The sequence below is a fragment of the Pelophylax lessonae genome, assembly GCF_965119305.1.
Source record: "Pelophylax lessonae genome assembly, chromosome: 9".
Lineage (NCBI taxonomy): Eukaryota > Metazoa > Chordata > Amphibia > Anura > Ranidae > Pelophylax > Pelophylax lessonae.
The window spans coordinates 106021924-106047249 of NC_138776.1; the positions used below are offsets into that span (position 1 = coordinate 106021924).

At 42.6% G+C, this 25326-nt stretch overlaps 1 protein-coding gene across 1 annotated transcript in view; it reads right to left on the reverse strand.

The window, feature by feature from the left end:
* The window catches only part of PLPP4 (phospholipid phosphatase 4), a 204323-nt gene that overhangs the window by 87030 nt on the left and 91967 nt on the right, over positions 1-25326 (reverse strand). The window contains exons 2-4 of the mRNA XM_082266782.1: positions 11020-11128; positions 4760-4850; positions 413-476 (exon numbers count right to left, since the gene is read on the reverse strand). Coding sequence (XP_082122908.1) covers positions 413-476; positions 4760-4850; positions 11020-11128 — 264 coding nt within the window. The remainder of the gene's footprint in view (positions 1-412; positions 477-4759; positions 4851-11019; positions 11129-25326) is intronic.

The window sequence follows — 25326 nt, forward strand, 5'->3', positions numbered from 1 at the left end:
ATGTATGTATGTACAAAATGTATTCTTTACATGAAGGTCATGTAAATTCCTAGGAAAGGTTAGAATGGATCAGGTTTCTACCGCTAGTTATGTCACTACTGGAGAAATTTCTCTGCATTTCTTGTTCCAGTGGCACTCTGTACTCCAGAGTTTTAAAAGGGTGTCACTAGTATAGGATGTAAATGGAAAACCTCCAAAAAAGGGTACACAGACAAAAATATACCACTGTATCCAGAATTAAAGTAGTGCTTGGAGTTGGGTTTTTAGCATTATTATGAACATTAGAGAAAAGCTTTGGTGAATATTAGTAATCATTTTAAATTATATACAAGAGCTTCCTGAGATTATGTAGTTAGACAGGGTTCTAGGTTAGTGTCTAACATATACATTGCGTATAATGTAAAAAGCTTACCTTCCTACTATGAGCTTGATTGTGTTAGTGCACACTCCGTTCAAAGCCAGGGCCAGGGAGACCGCTGTATGAGATGTAACACAAGGCCACAGAATTACTATGTTAAACATTTATCAAATTTCCTAGCTGTATGAAAAACAGATTTTTATTTTAAAATTTACCCATATAAAAATATATAAAAATGATTATTATGTTGAATTTGACCTGGATAAAAAAATGTTCTTTAAGGTAACAACTGCATAGTTGGCATTTTCAAGTGCTTATGCTGGTCTTCAAAGTGATCACTGTGTCCCAGTGAAGCCCCTGGATATCAGGCCACGGCTGTAAAAGGGGCCCCTCTCTGCCCAAATCAAGATTAGGTCTTACACCTTTCTGGCTAAGCTCTGTCCTCTGTCATTCAACTATTAATGTTTAACTGGAACAACAATAAGTCGTTAAGGAAAATTAATAAAGAATTACTAGGTGCGGGGTGTAATGTTGACTTGGACTAAAGTCAGGGAAGGTACCTAACTGCACTTCGGCACTGTTGTTACATTAACAATATTTTAGGCGCGGTAAGGTTCACATTAAAGTGGTTATAAAGGCGATTTTTTTCCTTCTCCTTTGCGAGTGCCCCCATAGCAAGCTGGTAGCTATAGGGACACTCGTAAGGGTGCACTCCCGATCCAGGATGTGTGCGCCCATAGACACACATAAAGCAGCTCAGAACCGCACAGATATAGCAAGGAACAGTGATGATGGGCAAAGTGCAGTAATGCATAACAGTCATATTTCAACTTTCACTGGTCTGACAGTTAACTGAAATCCTGGCTGGTTGTATACCTTATATGAATACAATTTAATGTTAGTTCTTTGATCATTTCGTTTTTTTGTCACCTGCTCAGTAATTTTTTTTGTCACCTGATTAGTATTCCTCTTAGAGACAGAGCTGTTGCTATATATCATCATTACTATGTTGATCTATGGCTGGCTGATTGCAGCCTGCAGTAAATCACTATTAGAAGTGACCTGTTGCTGTATGTGGTGTTTGGATCTGGATATATATATACAATATTGTAATATGGGGGTGCTTAGCTCAGTGGTAGATGCTATTTTTGTTCAGTGAGTCCATGTCACATAGGCATTATAGTTAAGCGCCTGTTAGCCCACTTTTTTTAAAAAGAGAAAAACAAAACAAAAGTCCATCCAGGATTCCCACACAGGGGTTTCAACTTCAGTCAGAAAACACAATTAAAAAAACAGAGCCACCTGGCTCTCTGGTCAGCAATACCTCTGCTTGTTTTGGTCTCCCAGACCACTTGCTATTCAGGCTCTCTCTCAGCCTAGGTGACATTACCTTGCTGTTCAGGCCCACATGGCCTCTTGACAGGGTTGGCCCGGTATCTTAAGCTTGCTTCCTCCAGAGACATCCAGATTCTCTCTAGCCCCCTGGACTCATTGGCCTCTGCAGCTACATCAGTCCCCAGACCCTTCCTTGGTCTCCCAGACTCTCGGAACTAGCCAGACTGTTAAACCTTTGTATGGTTTTGGCCACCCTGCTGCAGCTCAGTTTTAGGGTCTTGGCACTCTTCTTATAGCCTAGGCCATCTTTATGTAGAGCAACAATTCTTTTTTTTTTACATCCTCAGAGAGTTCTTTGCTATGAGGTGCCATGTTGAACTTCCAGTGACTAGTATGAGAGAGTGAGAGTGATAAGACCAAATTTAACACACCTGCTCCCTATTCACACCTGAGACCTTGTAACACAAATGAGTCACATGACACCAGGGAGGGAAAATGGGCCCAATTTGGACATTTTCAATTAGTGGTGTACTCACTTTTGTTGCTAGCGGTTTAGACATTAATGGCTGTGTGTTGAGTTATTTTGAGGGAACAGCAAATTTACACTATTATACAAGATGTACGCTCACTACTTTACATTGTAGCAAAGTGTAATTTCTTCAGTGTTGTCACACGAAAAGATATAATAAAATATTTACAAAAATGGGAGGGGTGTACTCACTTTTGTGAGATACTGTATATATATTTTATATATATATATATATATATATATATTTTTTTTTTTATTTCAATAATATTTAAAAATAAAATCCACCTCCCTATTAATCCCAGGTCCCAACAATGATGTTGAATTATCTGGATTCATTTTGTGTTTTATTTTGCGAGTGTCAAAAGTTCACAGAAATGTACATGATGTCATTTGTATTTTTAGCAATCCCAAACTTAAGAAAAAACAACTGTCATGCTAATTTGAATCCTCACCAACTTGACCTGTTTATACCTTAGTGCTATACTAACAGTTTACGTAAACTGTCTTATTTTCCCTGCATGCTTTGCAATGTACAGTCAAAAGGGAATAAAGCTTTCCTAAAGTAAATGCAAACATTTACTTTGAGCTTTCCCATTACATTATGTTACATAGAAATCACACTTATATGATATAATTTTAATTTTTAGATTTTGAGTGTTATCTGGAGCACGCAAATTACAAAAAAATTATATATTTTAGCTTATCAGTCCTTAGGTGTGGTTACTGCATTGCTTCCTTCTTCAAGTTTTTCCTTATATTTTAACTTGGTGATCCTGCCAGTAATACACCTCTTTATTGGGGTGACACATACTCACTATACTGTATTTAAGGAGCAGCAGCATTATCACCACCCCCCCCCCCCTCTTCTCATCTGCATTACATAAAGAGGAGAGTCTATGTAGTTCACTGGATATGCTCGGAAAGCAGATAGTATTGTTTGAGATTTCTGTTCAGTACACAGAAAGTTGCAAGGACACTGGATTTCTATCAGGATCAACAGGTATTTTCTGAACTTGTAGGAATGTATCTAGCCTGAAAAAAAGAATGCAGCCATCACACCTAAGATCTGGCAAGTTAAAATCAATTGAGCTACGGAAACTAAACAAAAGGGTTTTTTAAATAATGCAATTCAGCAAGGTTAACCTGGTAGACATGAGAAAGACCATCTGGTGATGTAAATATACAGTATAAATGTAGTACCCTCCTAGAAAGCTGCTAGATGGATATAGAGTGGCTCATTTTGTATTGTGGAGCTGTGTTTTTTATATTAAAATTTAGCCTGTCACGCTGTCTTCAGTGTGGCTGTAATATTATCTGTTTATTCCCTCTGCTGTCCAAAAAAGCTCTGGGAACTTTCTGGATCATAGGGGTGGAGCTATGCAGATAGCAGCATGACTATTTATACAGCCCTGGCCAATCCCAGAGAGCTGGGTATTGATGGCATGCTGGCAGACTGTATATATTATTTGAGAACACTGGGCTCTGGTTCTTTTCCTGGAGATGATCAGTCCAGCTTGGAGGGCCTGCTGCCCTTTCAGGGCAATGCTGCCACCTGTTTGCTGTGGAGAGGCCTCAGGTGGGTGACCTGAGGGCCTGGAAGTTGAGACCACAGGGAGCTGACTGAAGGGCTGTTTGCGGAAGATCTGGCCTGGTATCACTAGAGATAGGCATTGCTTAGAAGTTGGGATAAGACAACCAGCTGCCCTTGTGCCTTGTGAGAGTACAGACGGTTCTTAGAGATCTTAGAGACTTTGGGTTCCTGACGCCCCTCTAGTTTAGAGAAAGAGTTAGCTGTGGGCTGTTTAAAGGGGACACTGGCTGGTGTCCTGAAGAGCTTAGTCCACCCAATTCTCTATAAAGGGACACTGCTCTTGTGACTCTAAAGAAAGGAGGTTGCATTTAACTACTGCTACTATCCTAAAGCTAAGTCCACTGTTTGTACATTGTTTCTGTTTTGGAGTATCCCACTCAATTCCCTCAACCCTATCCAAGTTCTTCAAAAAATAAAAACAACAAAAACAACACCCTTAGACTGGTTATTGAAGAAACGCATGATTGAGCCTGTGCCCCTGGCTATGGGTCAAAACATCTGGGAAAGACTTGGGCAATATACATACCAGCGGCTCCTATGGAAGTAGCGCTACATAATGCTCATGTGCAATGGTTCATATTTAACTAAAATAATGAAGCAAGCATTTTACATTTTAATCCTGAGCATAATAAAGAAAATATATACAAAATATGATCATTTCTCTTTCATAAAAAAAAAAAAAAAAAAAACAGCTACACAGTGCAATATTCTTTTTCTGTGTACTGTATATAAATTCAGCTTTGCTATTGTGAACTTGTATGAACTCCCTGTTCCTGGCTTCAGTTCACTGACAAAGATCATACAGTGAGTGGAATATATAAGCAGGCATTGTGTCACTTGATATATTAATAATAATTTTGTAATTTACTATTTCCGAGAAAAACATTTTTAGTATCAGAGCTCACTTCTATTAGCCAGTTATCAGTTATATGGAACATCTGCTTACCGAGGCAGGCTTCCTTTATGTCTGTTCTGTCTGTCCGTTGGATGATTTTCACTACAAAAATCACAGCCAGGGGTGTTAGGAATGATATGGCCTGTCAGAAACAAAACAGAAACAAACTGTATAAGGAGCACCTATCTTTATCCATCGCTGGAGGCTATTTTGATGTAAAAACAATGTTCAACTTGCTATGACACAGTGGTATCACATAACGAGAAGGCACATATTATTTGGACTGGAAGGATCAGTAGCATAGACAGCAAAAACACTGAAATATACACTGATCAGCCCTAACTTTATGACCACCCACCTTATATTGAGTAATTCCCCCTTTTGCTGCCAAATAAGCCCTGACCTGTTGAGGCATGGACACCACTAGACCTCTGAAGGTATGCTGTGGTATCTGGCACCAAGGTGTTAGTAGCATATTCTGTAAGTTGCAAGGTGGAGCCTCCATGGATTGGATTTGTTTTTCCAGCACATCCCACAAATACTTGATGGATTTGGGTCTGGAGAATTCAGAGGCCAAGTCAACATCTCAAACTCATTGTTGCATTCCTAAAACCATTCTTGAATCATTTTTGCTATGTGACATGGTGCATTATCCTGCTGAAAGAGGCTTCTGTCATCAGGTAATACCATTTCCATGAAGGGGTTTACCTGGTCAGCAACAATATTTAGCAGGTGGTATATGTCAAGTAACATCCAGATGAATGACAAGACCAAGTTTTCCCAGCAGAACATTGCCCAAAACATCACACTTCCTCCACTGGCTTTCCTATTCTTCATCCTGGAGCCATCTCTTCCCCAAGTAAGAGGCCCACATGCAGAAAGCTCCAATATAATGCACAACTGCTAATATACCAGGAACATTTGCCATGACCTACAGCTGGCACTTTATTAATACTGTATTTCTGCTCATACAGCTGACATTTACTAAGATAGATAGAGTTTGGTGATGTTCTGCCCTGATGCCAGCTCTTTGGCTGGAGGCTCACCAGGTTGTTCTTCCTCAGCAGAAAAACCTATTAAATCCTGAGTCTCTGGATTTACTGAAAATCCAGGGCAGGGGCTGGTGGCACCTGAGCCCAGTGCCTGCACTTCAGTAGGTGAAGAATAATCCATAACATCCTTTAAAGAAAAGTCAATTAAATCCATACTTCCTGTAATCTGTGGCTGGGAAATGAGGATGGATTCCTCTTCCCCTGAGCCCTTGAAGTGCAAATGGGAAGATGAGCTGGCTGCTCCATCTCCTGTACCCTTATCAGGCTTCTGGACAGACGCATTCCTCCATCCAATCTCATCCTGTGCAGAAACAGGTTCGTCAATGTCAGTTAACACTTGCTGCATTTGCAATAAGAGCTCCCATAGCTGTGGGTGGAGATGGGCAAAGCTCACTGTTACTCTGCCCTGTTGCCTTCCTGATAGTCCCAGGCAAAGGGAGCCCTGACATGCTGCGCAGCAGTCTAGCAGCTGTCTGTTGGTGATCTCCAGCTCCCATTCCTGATTGGTCAGAAACTCCAAATCTTCCAGTGCTCAGAGCACTCCTGAGACATTTAGCATCTGCTCTCTGTACTCTAAGATTTCCCCTAAACGCGACTCCAAATTGCTCCCAAAGTCACGGTCCTTGGACAGCCTCTCGAATAACAGCCCCGGGCCTCCATAGCCATTGCCTTCCATTGGGCTGTCATCCGCTGTCCAGGGGCACACTTGGGCTACATACTAGAGGAGGGTCCTGTAGATCTCGTCCAACCGCCTCTCCACTTGGAACAGCCTGTTTAACTTAGCTGTCCACTCCTTGTGCGGTTATTTCCCCAATAACAGCATTCACACTTCATACTGTGACCAGTACCTTTCGTGGATGGAGAGGGAAATTGTTCCCTGGCGGCACTGCTCATGGGCTAGCGCTTCCACCCAGAGTTCCCCGGGGACAGAACCATAATATCCCAGCAGGACCTGCACTGACACTGTTCCCCTGTGCTGTATCTGTATCTCTCGCAACCTCCTTCAGAATTCCTCTTTCATGGCGGCTGGTATCTGTACCTCTCCTCTTCTGCTATCCTGAGCTTAGAGGTTTGGATGTCCCATACTGCAGGAAGCATCCCACTGCTTGCCACCAAATGTGACAGAACCACTTGGGCACCCTGACTAGGTACTTCTGTCTGCCAAACAGTGCCTCCTGTCCTCCAAACCGTTCCGAGTGGATCAAGAGCTCATATCAGCCCTTTTTACCCCAAACATCGTACACAGACAATATTTTAGGTAAACACCAAAGAAATGACTGCCTATTATACAGAAATACAGACTTTTTATAAACTTAAAAAGTAGGTTGGTCACCACATGAACAATAACCCAACTATCTACCCAAAACCTCACACAATGGTTTATGTAACGAGGTAGCGCTGACTCATGGCTAATCCCATCATAAAGGGTCCAAGAGTTAGTCAAATTAGCCAACAAATACTATAAACATTATGGTAATTAAACAACTAGCCACCTGGACAATGTTATGATCAACCAGGTATTCCCCTTTTAGGTCAGACTTCCGGGCCCCTACAATACTGAATACAAAGTTATGTACAATACACATTATTACAAGTATAAGCACAATACACAATATTTTGCTAGCAGACACTAGGTGTGTTAAATAGCACAATTTACAATGGGCGAAAGACAAGTGGCTTGAGCTGATAAGATTAACATCTACTTTGAGTTTCCCAGTGTTGAGCAGAAAACACATAACACCTTAATAAACATATGATAGCAGAAGACCACCAGCAACATACTGTCCAGCTCCTACATTAGTACATGAAACAGAGATCAATGTGACCAGCTCTTTCAATGAACCAGTATAGTTCAGAATCAAACAAACCAGGAATAGTCTTCATATATTTCTTGAAAGATATTGTCGAGAAATATTACTGTCCTTTTTGAAGTAATCTAAACCACATTCTCAGTGTTCATTAGGTAGTTTTCCATCATTTTCTTGGTCCCCTAATAGACACAGGGTGACTTACACATAAGTGGGACCTGGGGAGCGGAGACCGGGGTTTCCCAACCTCTCTAAGGTAAGCTGGGTTACACGGCCCCCCGCCCAAAGACCCCCCGTCACAGTCAGCACTGGGGATTTCCTTGACATACTTTAAATAGTGGATGTACATGTTTTGGCAAATGGACAATGGTCCAAAAGTAATTTAATTTCTGGATCTTTATAGACATCTGTAGGTGCAAGGGCGAATCCTTGGGGGGGCAATGGGGAAAATCTCTCCCCCCCTCCGAGAAAATACTACTGACTCATAGTCAGAGGAACCTGGCTCCACCTCCTGCTCTGGGATGGCGAGTCGAACTGCCGTCCCTGAACATCAGTGTGAAGAACAGGGCCGGCACTAGAGGAAGCGGAGCCGATGCTTCCTGTATAGCGCCGGCTCGTGTCACAGGTTGAGTGATACCAAATGCACTCTGCCTCCGCCTGTGACAGGAGCGATACAGGAAGCAGCGGCTCTGCTCTCTACTGCAGCCACATGCTTCCTCCAGCGCCACTCCTGTCACATTGATGCTCAGGAATGGTGGGTCAGGAACCAGCCAGCAATACACACCAACAGTACCCACCAACAGTACCCGCCAGCAGTACCCGCCAGCGCTACCAGCTAGCAGCACCCGCCAGCAGTAAACGCCAGCAGTACCCATCAGCAGTACCAGCCAGAAGTACCATCCAGCAGTAACCACCAGCAGTACCAGCAAGCAGTACCCGCCAGCAAATGCCTGCAGTACCAGCCAGCAGTACCCACCAGCATCAGCCAGCAGTACCAGTCAGCAGAATTCACCAGCAGTACCAGCCAGCAGTACCCACCAGCAGTACCAGCCAGAAGTACCCACCAGTAGCACCAGCCAGCAGTACTCACCAGCAGTACCAGCCAGCAGAACCCACCAGCAGTACCAGCCAGCACTACCAGCCAGCAGTACCCACCAGTAGTACCAGCCAGCAGTACCCACCAGCAGTAACAGCAAACAGTACCCACCAGCACCAGCCAGCAATACCCACCAGTACCAGCCAGCAGTACCCACCAGGAGTACCAGCCAGAAGTACCCACTAGCAGTACCAGCCAGCAGTACCCGCCAGCAGTACCCACCAGCAGTCCAGCCAGCAGAACCCACCAGAAGTACCAGCCAGCAGTACCCACCAGCAGTACCAGCCAGAAGTACTCACTAGCAGTACCAGCCAGCAGTACCCACCAGCACCAGCCAGCAGTACTCACCAGCAGTACCAGCCAGAAGAACCCACCAGCAGTACCAGCTAGCAGGTCCCATCAGCAGTACCAGCCAGCACTACCAGCCAGCACTACCAGCCAGTAGTGCCCACCAGCAGTACCAGCCCTGTAGGACAGCCAGCAGAAGCCACCAGCCATACCCGCCTGGGGGAAAACAGCAGCCAGCAATACCTGCAGGAATCCTGAGGAAGAAGGATGATTTAGGTCAGTTGAGGTGTAAGTAAACGGCAGTGCATCCATGTGAAAGCAGCCATAGACCCTTTTCACATGATCGGTCCAATGGGTCCACCTGTCTGTTTTTCAGGTGGACCCAACTTGACCCTCCATTCACCTCAATAGAGTGGCAGATGTAAACAGACTTGTGTGCACTTAAACCCGCCTATCTCCAATCCGATCCACTTAAAAAACAGAAGGGGATCTGTCCCCTTCTGTCTGGGTGGATCAGATCAGGGGCCCATAGAGTAGATAGGGCTGTGTCCATGTCTGCTCTGCATATGCTGAGTGGACACGCACATGTCATCCGCCGTTCTGCTCATTATGGCCCGTGACTGGTTACCAAGTTGCTAAAGTGGCACTCAAAAGGTTAGGCACCCCTGCTGTAGGGGCATGAGTCCTGGATGTTGAGTTGCGCTGAAGCAGCCTTCCCCCTTAGTTTTGCCGCGGTGTGTGAAGTTGATAAGTGTCAACTGTTGCGGCTGGCCTTAACACTTTCATTACTGTGGTTGGCAGGTCTCACTATTCTTCCTTACCTCCTCCCCACTGAGATGAAGTGGCATCATTTTAAACGTGTCACTGTTTTAAACAAGATTAGGGCTGTATGATACGTTAAAAACAGTTCTGTAAGCAATACTCTGTTTTCTGGCAGTGACCTTCCCAAGACTAGACTCTGGATCCGCCCCTGTGTGGATGGACTTTTATTTCTAGTGGCCCACATTTTTTTGCTCAGTTCCTAAACAGAATTATAGTTCTATATGGTAAAAGTCTGAGATGCAATCCCTCTAAATGAGCCAATTTCACAATGTAGGAATTTGTGAAAACCCTAGTAAAAGGATCCCATCTATAGCTAATAGTACATTATCAGTTAGTAAATATAAAAAAAAAGAATTCCATGTATCTAAAATATTTACCAACTAGAGAGAATACATTTTCAACACTCATCTGCTCTATATGAAAAAAAAATACATCTGTAATAATAATGAAATGAATGAAATTATAATAGCCAGAAAATAAAAGATGCAGACAATGAACATTTTACATTGGTGGAAAGTGAGAGAAATACTGCCTTTACATTGGTGGTCAGTAAGAAAAGAGTTCCTCAAACCTATGGTCATTGGGAGACAGGTCCCCTTACACTGCTGGTCAGTAGGAAAAGGATTCCCTTACATTGGTGGTCAGTGGAAAAAGAGCCTCTCAAGCTTATGGTCATTGAAGAACAGGTCTTCTTACTTCTGGAAAAGTGTAGATATCAGTTGGAGAAAGTTTCCCTAAAACTGATGGGAAGTGGAAGAAAGGCTCCCTTACACTGGTGGTCAGTGGAATAAGGGCCCACTTACAATGGTAGTCAGTGGAAGAAAGGCTCTCTTACACTGGTTGTCAGAGGGAGAAAGGCTCCCTTACAATGGTGGTCAGTTGGAGAAGGGCTCCCTTACATGTCAGTGAGAGAAAGGTTTCCTCATTTACAATGGTGGTCAGTAGAAAAAGAGATTCCTTACACTGGTGGTCAGTGGCACAAGGGCCCACTTACAATGGTGGGCAGTGGAAGAAGGGCTTCCTTAAACTAGCAGTCGGTGGTATAAGGGGCTCCTTACAATGGTGGTCAGTGGAAGAAAGGTCAATGCAGAAGGGCTCCCTTACACTGGGTTTGAGTGCAAAAAACACCATTAATTAGAAGCTACAAAAAAGCAAGGAATAGCATTTGTTAAAATAGATGTAAAATGGGTGCAAGCAATAGGTACAACTCCCAAGAAAGACAAAAGAATGTAACATTTTACTTACAAACATGAGCCGTGTAGGTATGTTGTCTGACTGAACCAGGGGATTCTTGTACAGCCAAATTTCTTCCGGTTGGATGACCCGCTGAAAAGGGTCCAAAAACTCAGTAAACCTGAAAATAGAATAAAACAAAGAGTACAAATTATTAGTCTCCTAATGCAAAATAATAATAGGGGCTTTATTAACATAAACACTTTACATATCAGACATAGAAACACAGTATAAACTTTATGGTGCCCTCATGTTATCCTGAATAACAATAAAAGAGTGCAAGAAGCATACATCACCTTCCTAAAGCACAGGTTCACTTTAAAGTAGATATGAACCCTAACTGGATGACTTTTAGTATGCTAAAGCACTGCCTTTCCTAAACAGTGCCATCTTTTTTTTTCTTTTAGAAAATACTGTTTACATGTTTCTTCTTTGCTGCCACTGACAGCGGTGGATAGTGCCTGCACAATGAGCATCAGTATGGACCTGTCATCTTCAATGGACAATCATGTTACTGGTGGAGACAAGGGACAATTCAGAGACAAGGGCAAAGCGTTGTCACCCCAAAACAAGAGGTTGTCTCCATAGCAGGCATTATTTTAACAAAAGCTGCAAATTAGAATAAAAAAAACTGCTTTTGAAATAACATGTTAAAGTTTATATGATATTTTAGTGACTATGTTTGCGTCTACTTTAAAGTCAAACTCTCCTTTAAACCCCTCAATTCCCTTATCTTCGCCGCATACCTATTTTCTAAAAATTATCTTTCAGTTTTTCTTTATTGCCATTATTGCCACTCCTTCTTGTTTCTTTAACACTACACATTACAACATCCTATGCGAAACATCTACATGCTAAATAAACAGGAGGAAAAATGGACATTGAGCAACAAAATCTGCAAATGCTGAAGACAAAGAGCAGTTGTTTGCAGCCTTTATAAACAGACTGTTTAACTAAGCAGAACATCAGGAAAAGCCACAATACACCACAAATTGTATCCCACTATAGATAAATAACTTGAAAACTATTGATAGATTTTTCCCTTATGTTTCCCCCAGCCAATAAGTAAGGTTTATCAGTTTAAATTTTATCAGGAGACACTGTTACTGTGCTAAAGTCAGAATATCCTATAAGTTTACACTTTATAGTGGTACTTAAAGCGGAGCACCACCAAAAAGGGGAGGCCCTGCTTGTTCACACCCTCCCCTGCCACATTTGGCACTTTGTAAGGGGGGAATCAGGAAGTGTGTACCTGGTTTTGAGAGACACCCCCCCACTCCTGGGGAAGATCAGCGATCCATGACATTTCCGGACCCTCCTCCTTCCCCCCGCTGCCTTTTGGGACACACACAGGTCCCAGAAGATGGTTTGACTGAAGGCTTCACTGCCGGCTTCCATTATTTACAAAGATGGGGTCTGCACCCGAAGCCAATTGACGAATCAGCTCGGTTTGCCGACATCACGGGATCCCTGGACAGGTAAGTGTCCTTATATTAAAAGTGAGCAACTACAGTATTTGTGGCTGCTGGCTTTTAATTTTTTTCCAGACTAGAGCTCCTCTTTAAAGCTGAGCTCCAGGAAACCTAAAAACCCTCCCTTGCAATAGGGATGCATCTGCACCGCAGTGTTACCAGCACTTTGCTCCTGCAGACTCCCTTGTGCTGCTGGACCAGTCTCTGCAGCCTATTTTCTGACAGTCTAAGGTCCTCTGACATCATCAAGACTGATGCAGGGTCCATAGCTCTGCATTGGAAGTGAGGATGCAAAGGGGCAGTCCACCACTGGAGCATGGGGAAGCATTATCTGCTGGAAGATCAGGTAAGTAAAAATGCTTTACTGTTCCCAAGAAAGGAATGAGCACTTAACTTTTGCAGTGCAGATGCAGTGCCACTACAAGGGAAGGTTTTTAGGTTTCCTGGAGTTGGGCTTTAGGGCAGATGAAAAATTACAAACACTGTATCTTTAGGCCAATAAAGCTGGCCATAGATAGGTTGAAATTTGTCCAGTACAGCAGGGAGAGGTCCAAATTTTGATCTATGAGTGGCTTCTCCAGCTGAACAGAAGTCAATATAATGATTGAACTCTGACAAACAGGCTTGTTAGAATTTTTTTCCTGTTCAACTGAGAGCAGCCAATGTCTTAGGCCAGGTTCATACATATGTAGCTGCGGGTTTGTGCCTGGGGTCGGTGCATCCCTGTTCACCGGTTCAGGTGCTAATCATGTCTGAATTTTGCCTGAATTCGCACCTGAATCAGAGCCAAAGACGCACAGAAACCTTTTTGAATGTGGACTGCGGGTTGCCTCGGACCTTTGTGAACCCGCTCCATTGAGAGGCATTCAGTTTCACCTGTCATGCGAATTAGATGCGGGGAAACCCAGCTCTAATTCCTTCATCCCCTTTTTTTGTGTGCATAGAGGAAATGCTCTTATCCTTTATCGGCACGCATAGTCATCTATGAATGGCTTTATGTACTCAGTAAAATTTAAATGGATTATTACATAAAACTAGAGTAAGCATCTGTATGTAATGCGTCTTAGTGGATCTTCTAAACCTCTGCACAGCAGCGTGCAGCCTGGTAGTGGGAGGGACCGCACTCTGAACCAATCATGGCTCTGCATAGTGCAGCGGGGGAAAGTACAAAGCCAAAATCATAAAGTCCTGCTGCTCCATCACTGTCCACTCCAATCTAAGGCTGGAAAGAAAATCCTATATCAGTCTGCCGTACCAAATTGTAGTGTAACCTGTAAAGTGATCCAGGACCTGGCTGTGCTGTCTGGCAGCTGTGTCTGCATCGCATAAGTGGTTGAAGAGAATGACAAATAAGTGTGTATCTTGAAAAGGGTTTGGTTCCCCAGGCCAAGAAATGGTGGGACTTTATGGGCTTAATAAGACAGTTTTGTGTAAAATTATAACAATTTATTAAAATAAAAGAGAACAGAAAATTATAACACTCTGTCATGTGTTTGGGTTATAGACCCATTGGTGATGGTGAGTAACTTGAGAAATAAGTGACATGGTGATATGGTGACATATGAATATATCTCTCTGCTATCCCATGCTTGGAGATTCAGCCTGGAGTCTTCAGAGAAGATATCCTGGTTTTCCTACGCGTTTCGGCTTATAAATAAAGCGCCTTTATCAAGGAAGATTATTCACCATATCTGTAAATACAGTAGGTAAAAAATCAAAACATATGCATTCCATGGGTAAATTCCCATTAGTTGCATAGTTTAAATACATACTTGGAAAAAGTGTGCCTGATCCTGGATACCTTGCTTCTGATCTTTATTCACACTAGGAATTAGTATGGGTGCTGCTGTTGAGGTATATAATACAGTGAGGGTATTAGTTATTTCCTTTGGCTAAAAAATGTATATAATATTCATATATATATTAATTTTACTTACTGACAGCGTAATCGCTTGTAAATAAAGAGAGGGGTCAATCCCGGTCAATTTCCGGTTTTCCCTGGTGTAAATGACTGTTGAGGTGAAAAAATAATAATGAAGCCAATTATTTTAGAAAAAAGGAAGAAAAATATTTTATTTAAAGTAAAGTAAGTCATCAATACATGAAGAGATCTGCATTGGGGACTTGTTACAAACTCACTTTTAATGGGTATTAAAGGCTCCAACAGAAAGGTCCAGTAGCAGCAGGTCCTGTAGGTCTGCCTCGCTCCCTCCTCAAGAGGGAAGTGGCGCCCTGTTGCAATTCCCTGGCCTTTTATTGCGGCTCGCGCATGCGCAGTACATACGCAACGTAGTGCCGCGTCTACAGTCCCGATTTCCGGGTCTGTGTGTGAGAGTAGCATGCGTCAGCCGGAGCTGCGTGCGCACCCTATTGAAAAAGAAGACGGATTGCTGCAATAGGCCACCGATACAGATAGAGAGAACGATCGCCCATTGGGGGATCACAGCGGGGAAAAAGAGATGTACTGCCCTCCGCTTTCTCATGGTACCCCCGGTTTTGTGATGTACCGGGGTTACATGTGCCGGGTGTGATTTTTAGATCGAGCAAAGGTTATACGATGCAGGCAAAAAATAGAGAATAATAAATAGCAAATAACTGAAAAATGACATAAGCACATTGCTGAACAATATGTGGAAATGTACAAGGTATACATACATATATATATACACACATAATAATACAGCAGTATATATAAGGGGGGAAAAAACTGATGGAAAAGAAATGGGGATTTGTGGATGGGCATAGGAGATGGGACTCCTAGATGCACAATAAGTGTGTATCTAGCTGGTTGCCTGTTGTTCGCTTTAACAAATAACATTCAAATTTACATATCTCTAGCACATAAATAAGCTTTAATATTATCTACCAAATCCACCAAATTAGACGTGGCATAGTCACTAATTTGTACTAACTATTTCTGTGTCATGCATATGTAATTAACATTAACTGAACCCTTAGCTGTGATAACTGATTTTCACCTTTTTTAAACCTGTTATTTCTGACTAACAGCTGTGAATTTTTAATAAATCCCTCTGTAGATATTATATGCAAACTACAGGAGATGTCTCTGCACTAACTAAATCATTTTTTTTTCATATAAGACCTTATTTGCTTGCACAATTATCTGCTGAATGTAAAAGATATGTTTAAGCAAGAACTCTGGGAAGCCCTACTTATAGTTAAAATGTGCCTTTTAAAGTATGGCACTGCAGATTAAACTGCTGGCTAAGATGGCTAACAAGCACCAATACACAGCATTCTCTGTGGATGTGAAGGGTCCCATTTATCCAGATCATGGTATATCTAGTAGTAGTTATTCACATTCCACTGGATTTGTTCTGTAATGCTGACAACTTCTCCACTTCTTCAGTTCTAATGAGTGTCAGGAAGATACCCCAGTTTTTATAGCCACGCAGGTAGCACCGCTCAGCCAGCCAGGGCTGCCAGCTGCGGGAAGTGTAGCTCACTGTTTCCTGCCCATCCCTTCCCTCAAGGAGTAGAATTGGGCTATTCTCTCCCTCCCTCTCCTTCTTGCTCTGCTGTACAGGACAACCACACACTCTGTTCCCCTCCCCACTGGCTACAGCAGGTGAACCAATCAGAGAAGAAGAGGAGAGCATCATGGGGCATGTAGTCCCAAGGACTGGCGGCTCCATTGTGGAATTCTAGGAGTAAACTACAGTCCCAGTATGACAGGAGTAACTTTGGGTAGGGGGCTTGTCAGGTCAGGTCAGGAAACTCCTTGTCCAGCTCCCCTGGCCCCTCCTATGTGTAAGTCACCTGTGTCTATTAGGGGCATAGGGTGATCGAGAACCCCAGTCGGGTCTGCACTAGCTAGACTCACTGTGCAACCACACTGAACTCAGCATTTCGTGTTACCCTGGTTATCCTGGGTTCTTTATGTGTGGTTTGTGTTAAAAGAATGAAGGGGCTTTTTCACTTAGGACAGTAATATTTATGAACACTATCCTCAGGAAATATATGAAGATAAATTGGTTTGACCTTTTCAGGCTCCTTGTAGGAGTTTATCTCATTGACCATTGCTAGATAGTTTGAGGTGGGGTTTGTTATTGTTAAGTCCTTTTATCCCATTGTTCTATTGTTTCTGTCTGCTTTGGGATCAACTTATTATGGGATGTATTTGTGCATATGGATTAGCTGCTAGATGGGAGGATGGATTTCTCCAGCAGCCCTTCCTAAAGACTGTCTACTGTTGGAAATTTAAAGATAACTGTGTGTCATGTTACTGAATGTAGTTTACCCTGCCCTGTGTCATTATGCAAAGAAGGGGGGATTGTCCCCTGAATGTACATCTCTTTGTGCCTGTGTTTGAATAAACAGTTTTACGCTTCTTACCACCTTACACTCATGTCTCGAAAAGTGACTGGGTAGGCTAAGGGATCTTGGATCGTGCTGGTATCAGGCAAGGGAAGCTTAAACAGCGGACATACCTTTCTTGAGTAAGGGGGTCCGTTACACCCAGCATCACCTAAGGGGAGGGAGCCAGGAACCCAAGAAGGAAGAGGGGGCAAAGTTACCCAGGAAGAAGAGGGAGAGAGGGCCACACAGCCAGCTGCGGGAGAAGGAGCTCTACCCCTGGCCTGTTGTGTGGGGACATCATGGCCTGGACAGGAGTGGAGGCTCTTTTCCATCACCAAGCTTCATCACTGGATGCAGATCCACAGTCGCAGGCACCTCATCGGCGGTGTGGCTACTCTGGGTTACCTCCTGGCATGCCCACACAGATATCGCTGAGTCACTGGGTCATCAGGCTGTCAATCATGTGTCCTTCATCTGACTGCAGATCTTTAAAGAGCCTGTTCTGGGACATCCTATTCCCTTGAGCCTTGGTATAAACAGGATTGGTGAGTGGGCAGAAGCAACCTTTCTGGGCCCTTGTTGAGCTAGCTGAAGATTCTAAATGTCTTCTTTACTCTTTTTCTCCCCCACTAAAAGTGTATAACATTTGCGCACATTAAGGAGAATTCTTACTCAGAAGCTGATTATAAATTATACATTTATAAATACATTTATAAATTGTGCTATTTACTTTCTGGGCCCGTGACATCAGGATTTTAAGGGAGCAGTTTAACACAGAATGGTCATTCTCTTCCCTTCTATGTATACCTGGGGTCATAGGTTCTTCCAGGGTCTACTGGTTATTGACGTTTGATTTACTGTAATCTTTATTTGCATTGGATACCTTTTTTTTACTTAAAGAGTCCAAATGCAGCGCTGAGTAAAAAAGCAGTATGTGCCCACTATATTTATACAGATGAAATTCTGTCACCATCAGTCGAGTGAGATGATAGCACGCAACACCATAGACGTGCTCTTAAAGGTAAGCAGACCACCATATTTATGGCGCATATAACAGAAGCCACAGAGGGGGAGAGCCAGCAGAGAAGGGATAACCTTCAGTCCAAATCCTCTCATCTGCTATCCTCTTCTCCTCAAGGTGTCTATACACTGCGCTCTCTCCTCTCCCTCCAATCTAGCTGCCGACATGTCGGCAGCTAGATTGGAGGGAGAGGAGAGAGCGCAGCTCAGCTTAGCCTACTACACTACAGGGGATGGAATAGAACAGAGAGATTCTCCAGCTCCTGGCTGCAGTGGCTCTCTCATAAGAGCTTAGGCAGCCCTATCACAAATGTGTATGTGTAGCCCTATCACACCTTGAGGAGAAGAGGATAGCGTATGAGAGGATTTGGACTAAAGTTCGCCCCTTCGCTGCTGGCTCTCCCCCTCTGTGGCTTCTGTTATTTGCTCCATACATATGGTGGTCTGGTTAGCAGCCCCTTTAAGAGCACTTCTATGGTGTTGCTATCATCGCACACGACTGATGGTGATGGGATTTCATCTGTATGGACATTGGGCACACACTGCTTTTTTACTCAGTGCTGCCTTTGGACTCTTTATTTTTATTTATCTGCCTTCAAACAGATTTTATGTGAGCTTCTTGGTTAGTGACTTTTTATGAATAGCGCGGATATTTCCATTTTACTCCTTTTTTTTACTTGCTAACACCAAAGTTTGAGATTAAAAGTATCTGCATTACCATTCTTTTCATTTTGCTGCCTTGCAAATCCTTAGTAAAACACATTTAATTTGCTACAGTCTGGTGTCATTTGTACTTGTATTTGCAGTGATTTTATTTAACCAGGTGTGCCAGATGGGCTGAGGTTGTTCTTAGGGTTGAAGCACATAGCCAGGCGGATGTGACGTCACAACAGGATGTAATGCAAGGCCGCGTGGATGCGTTTGCGGAGCATGTGCTCCTTTTCAGGTATGGGATGAAGAAGGAGCGCATGCTGCACAAACATGTTGCCACTCCCATGCATCATGTCTGGTTGCGACTTAGCATCCCCCGGACTCTGCGTTCCATAGACCCAGGAAGCACTGAGAGCCTCTGGCGCTTCTGTCAGTTGGGACCTCAGTACTTCATCCTGAGATGGATTGAGACTGGGGTTTTATGCAGTGCTACATGCTTGAGCTTTTACATTCTTTGTGAATTATATTCTATTACCTTTATTAAAGGTACTACATTGCTACACTTAGTAGGTACTTGTCTCTCCCTTCTTGTACCCACACAGAGCTGCTTCCTGCTCCCAGACTGAGCTGCCATGACAGTGAGCCTCTCTGCATATTTTCTCCTATTTATATACTTTTCATCTAGTGTGAACTCTAACCCCAGTCTCCCAATTTTCTTGTTTAGTAATATGCAGGGCACACTTAAAAATTCACAGTTTTTATCTAATCTTTGGAGGGAAGGTGGGCAGCAGATTAGCTGCTCAATTGTAGCAGGTTTGTCAGCTCAGAGCAACACGCCTAATGTATCCATACCAGAGCGTGACAAGCAAGCCCAAGACTAGGCATGATTACCACTTCTCGACCAGAAGACTTTCTCCCTCAATGACCAGGCCATTTTTTGGGATTTGGCACTGCGTTATTTTAATGGACAATTGTGCAGTCGTGCGAGGCTGTATTAAAATAAAATTGATGTCTTTGTTTTCTCACAAATAGAGCTTTCTTTTGGTGGTATTTGATCACCTGTGTGATTTTTATTTTTTGCGCTATAAACAAAAAAACGAGCGACAATTCAAAAAATAAAAACAAACAATATATTTCACTTTCTGCTATATAACATTCCCAATAAGAAAAAAAAAAAAAAAAAAAAATCAAATTTTTTAAATCATTTTAGGCCAATTTGTATTCTGCTAGATATTTTTGGTAAAAAAATTCCCAATAAGCGTATTTTGATTGGTTTGCGCAAAAGTTATTGCGTCTACAAACTAGGGGAAAAATGTATGTCATTTTATTTATTTATTTATTTTTTACTAATAATGGCGGGACTGTAACATTACGGCGGACAGATCGGACCCCTAACTGACATTTTTTACACTTTTGGGGGCACCAATAACATTACTACATTAATCTGTGCTAAAAATATGCACTGTTATTGTAATAATGACACTGGCAGGGAAGGGGTTAACCCAGGGACGATCAGAGGGTTAAATATGAGCCTAGGGGGTGTTTTCCAACTGTGGGGAGATGGGCTTGTGAAATCAATACAGAGACCTGTGATTCTAAATAGCAGGAACACAGGAGCTCTGTGTTGATAGCTGAGAGAACAATGGTCTGCTGTGTTTAAAACACGGGGAGCGATTGTGGATGCCCAGCAGCAATCGCGGACGCCGGCCCCGTGGATCAGCTTCCCCGCTGGCAAATGGGCACGTGCGTGCCCCCAGGATCGCTCCCGGGAACTGCTGCACAGGTACGCCGATTCACGGGAACCTGCCGACCTCCGCCGTATAACTGTGGCGGCTGGTTGGCAAGTGGTTAAATGCTGTGTGAAAGGTGAATATGAATAAAGGCCCCTTGAACCTCCTTTAGGGAAAGGGGGCCTTGACTGCTGGAAGCATGGCGTCACTGTAGGTGTGAACCTAAAAGGGCAGTTAAGTAACTCCCTTAGAATTGGCTACAAAGACCTGAGGTGACTGGGTGGAGCCTGAACTCTAGGAAAAAGCTACGCTGGGGCATAACCAACTGCTCTGAGGAGATTCAGCTGTTACAAGAGTTGCCCACCCTCCTGCCCATTGTGATGTTTTGTCAAAGCTTTATTGGGGGTTTTGACCTTGCCAGCAATTGATGGTGCTTTATGGGCTATCACTGCCATTACTAGTAAAAACAATAAAAGAAAAATAAAAAGTCCATAAATGTATCTTATAGTTTGGCTTATGCAAAAATTAAAACATCTACAATCAAAACATACTTATTAAGATTTGTTTTTTTTTATTAGAAATATGTAGCAGAATACATATTGGCCTAAATTAATGAACTATTTAGATTTTTAAAATTTTTTTGGGAATTGGGAATGTTTTATAGCAGAAAGTAAACAATATTGTTTTTTTTTTCAAAATTGTCGATCTTTGTTTATAGCGCAAAAAAAAAAAATGCATAGGTGATCAAATACCACCAAAAGAAAGCTCCATTTGTGGGGAAAAAAATAATTTTATTTGGGTACAGTGTCACACGACCGCTCAATTGGCAGTTAAAGCAACGCAGTGCTGTATCGCAAAAAATGGCCTGGTCTTTAAGGGGGGTAAAACCTTCCGGAGCTGAAGTGGTTAAAGCAGTACCCAACTGATGAGCATGGTAAGTAAATTATGGAGAAACTGGTGAGCTGTACACAAGAACTGGTGAATATTGGGGACACAAATGATTAATCTATTGACATATGAAAAATGATGTTTATAGTACTCTGAAACAACATTTTAGGGAAATCATTTACTCTGTAGCCAAAACAGTTTACTTTTAGGCTCGGTTCACACTATTGCGATGTGGGAAGGCTGCGAATTCGCAGCCTGTTCCCGCATCGCACACGCACCCCCGGCAGTTCACACTGCCATATGCGATCCGCTGGGGGTGTCAATGTAATCTTAACGACACCCCCAGTTTGATCGCATATCGCAGTGCGATCGTGCAGTTCGCACAGGATCGGATCGCACAAGTGTGAACCGCTGTGCGATCCGATCCTGATGCGGCAGCAAAAATGCCTCCTGTGCGTCTTTGCTGCGGGTGCGGTGCGAATTTAGCCATACAAACTGTATGGCTAAACTCGCACCGCAGAGCTGATCGCATGTCATGTCGGAGCAGTGCGCTCCGACATGACATGCGAACCCGGCACACGCAGTAGTGTGAACCGGGGCTCATTCCACGTTGCCTAGACCTGGTAAAAGTAGTCTAAACTATGGTACTAATTTAAACCATTATTGATCTTGCAAATGAGTGCTTAAAAGGACAAGGGAAATACAGTATCTCACAAAAGTGAGTACACCCCTTGTAACTGTCCGCTTATCACTTTAAATCTTTGTTCAGCACTTACTGCCAGGTGGAACCTTTCTGCCTTCCTCTTGTTTCCCTGGGGAATGTTTTAATCAGCAGAATCACCAGACCACTCCTCCTTTCTGCTCTAGAGGGAAGGCTTTTTCTGTGACTCAGATTTCCCATTCAGAGCATGTCAGCAGATCCTCATGGGAAGATGATTGCTAGAGAGGATTCCTAAGGCTTAAAGTTTGCACCCCTTGGCAAGCGGAGCGAGATATGCAGTAAGAGTGCATTATATATAAAAGTATATGTTGTTAGACATAAATTGTGTCCATGCTGTTAGTTAAAAATATGCTATAGATAATCCAAAGCAGTTTGCATGTAGTCATGTTTCCTTAGATAGAAGGAAGACTATCTCTATAAATTTGTTACAAATAAAAGCACCACGTACCAAATGGATAATGTATTGTGGAGAATTTTGGGTGCCAAAGGGGGGGGGGGGGGACTTTTCAATTGGGGTGCTAGATATCTATTATATATGAAGTAGAAATAGAAGAAAATTTAATTTGGATAAAAAAGAAAAAGACTTTATTAGAAACAACAGTAAAAATATACTGTAATTGGAAGGATTACAATATAATATACAAAACTTAGTTGTATTAAAAACAGGCCGGGCACATACCAATGTGGTGGTTGCTCTCGCTGCCCCTGGATCGAGGAGGGTCCTATTACACAGTTACCCAATGGCTCCTCTCACAAATTACGGGGATTTGCAGACTGCTCGACCCGGGGTGTGATATACCTCATGAAATGTCAGTGTTCCGCTTTCTACGTTGGCAAAACGATCAGACAATTGGGCCAACGAGTGGGGGACCACGTATACTATTCCGGGGGGGGGGGGGGAATCCTCACCCCGGTCACCCGACATATAGGGCTACACCATAGGTTCGATAACTCAGTCGTAAAATTTAGGGTATTGGAAATTATTCCCCCTGACCCAAGAGGGGGTAACTGGGACCAGAGAATATTACAGCGTGAAACTCTCTGGATAGAGAGGTTAAAAGCTACTGTGCCCCCAGGATTAAATGAAGCTCACTCTTATAAAACATTTCTATAGGTTGTTCATACTGAATTGTGCTATTCTGTTCCCACCCCCCTTTCCCCTTGCTGTCATTTTTTATATTTTGTCCTCTTTATATTTTCATCCCTTCCCCCTTTTAGTCCCTCCCCCCCCCCCCTTTTCATGTCATGGTTTGTCTCTCCTTCCCTATTTTTCCGTCTTGCTTTTGTCTGTTGTTGTTGTTTTTTCCTGTCCAATATTATCAGTAATATCCATGCGATACTATAATATATATACAAGCCTTAGCCTCCTGGGGAGTCTATATACCCTATGGATAGCCAGGTCGCTGAAGTATAGTGTTTACTATACTTGCATTATATTCTCTTTTTAATATGGCTATATATATATATTTCAATCTCTTGATTTATATTTTGTTTATTATTTCTTGTTATTGATGGTATAATCAACATTATTTGTTTATTTCCACATTTATTGTTTTTATTTTGTTCTGATAATATTCTGTGTCCATGATACAGCGTTCAGCGCTACACAATATCCTCTTTTTTCCCTGTGTTTAGGTTCAATCTCGGCATCCAGATTTTCTATTTTGATCCATTCATACTGGGATGCGATTGCTTTGGGCTCCCCCAACGGCGGACACGTGACATCAGGTATTGCCCCTCCCCCTTCGGGGGGTTGGGGTCAATATGCCGATTTGGCTTGCCCTTCCTTCTTACGCTTGCGGAGCCGCTCCCATGGCTCCGACGGGCGGTTTTGGATGTTGGCCGGCTCCCGGCTGATGCGCATGCGTGAGTTGCGCGCGCATTCCTGACGTCAGCCCGGATGTCCGTAAGGACGTACGTCCTATACGTCATCCGGGTGGAGTTACTTGAACATACAAATAGCGGCAACTCGGCGTCTCTCACTGCGATCTGCGGGGACTGGACGTGACTCCTGTTTCTTCACTAGGTAATGATCTGATTCTATGCCATCTATCATCCAATCTTTCAACATGCAATACTGTCAATGATGGACGAGTCCAATTCAGTGGCCTGTATCCTCATTGACGATGCATTGGCCATTGCTGAACATACTCTGATTATAGTTTGCCAGCTATGTTCCCTATACTTTACCATTCAATATACTCATAGATGTTCGGATGCATGTGTCATTGGGCTGTTGATGCACATACACGCACTGGCATATTATTTTTTGACCTTATGACTTAAACTTACTAGCTTGATTTTTGTGGTGATATGACGTATATACCTGCTTAACACCCCATATTATCCTTCTGTTAATATACATTATATATACATTATTGCATATCTGCTTTTTTTAGGAAACACTGTTGTGGATCTTTTTCGATCTACCATATATACCATCGTTATTTTACCCAGTCCCCGCCCATATCTATTAGTGGGCAATATTGAGGTAAGAATCTACTTGGATACTATAGTTCCAGAGTTTATAGTCTAATCTGGCACCACATATGTGCCTTTCCTTCCTCTCCTTGTAAGGTGAGACACTGGATGGCTATACATGGAACTGAAAGTATATCTTTTTACTTTAAATTTTCAGACCTCACTTTTCATCAGCTGCATTTTTGTGCCCTATTTGTGGTCGGTCTCCCGTGTCCGCCCCCAGGGGGGGTTCTCCCCTTTTCCTTGTGGTCGTATTTCCTACTATAGCGTGCTGTATTGCATGCCAAACAGGTATGATGTTGTGTGCCAGTCTTGCTGTCTCTTTGTCATGGACACAGTTCAAATTTGTTCACTATAAACACCATTTCTATATTTTGGACAATTTATCATAAATTGTATATGTTATTGTAAACATGTATATCATTTTTGTATTGATTTTTTCTTTCTCTTTTTTATCTATCTTAGTCTGTTACTATTTTTTTCATGACAAATATACTTATGTGATACCCTCAAAGATACCCCTGAAGAAGCGGCGGCAGTGCCGCGAAACATGTTGGGTTAATTGTTGTGGGCCACTACGTCTCCTGCACAGAGATCATCCACTGTGGATGCAACTGGGTATAAAGCATATACATCATCTTCCCCTGTGCTAGGAGAGTATATATGTGTTGATATTTGTATGAAATCATATGGCTGTTTACTGTTTATGTTTTTAATACAACTAAGTTTTGTATATTATATTGTAATCCTTCCAATTACAGTATATTTTTACTGTTGTTTCTAATAAAGTCTTTTTCTTTTTTATCCAAATTAAATTTTCTTCTATTTCTACTTCATATATAATAGATATCTAGCACCCCAATTGAAAAGTCCCCCCCCCCCTTTGGCACCCAAAATTCTCCACAATACATGTTTCCTTAGATGTTTAATGTCATTAGATATGTGTGCAGACAACTGAAATCCACCTTGTAATTTCACATTTGTAATTAACCTTAACCCTCTTTTTGGTGATCACTGTAAACAAATGTATTGTATG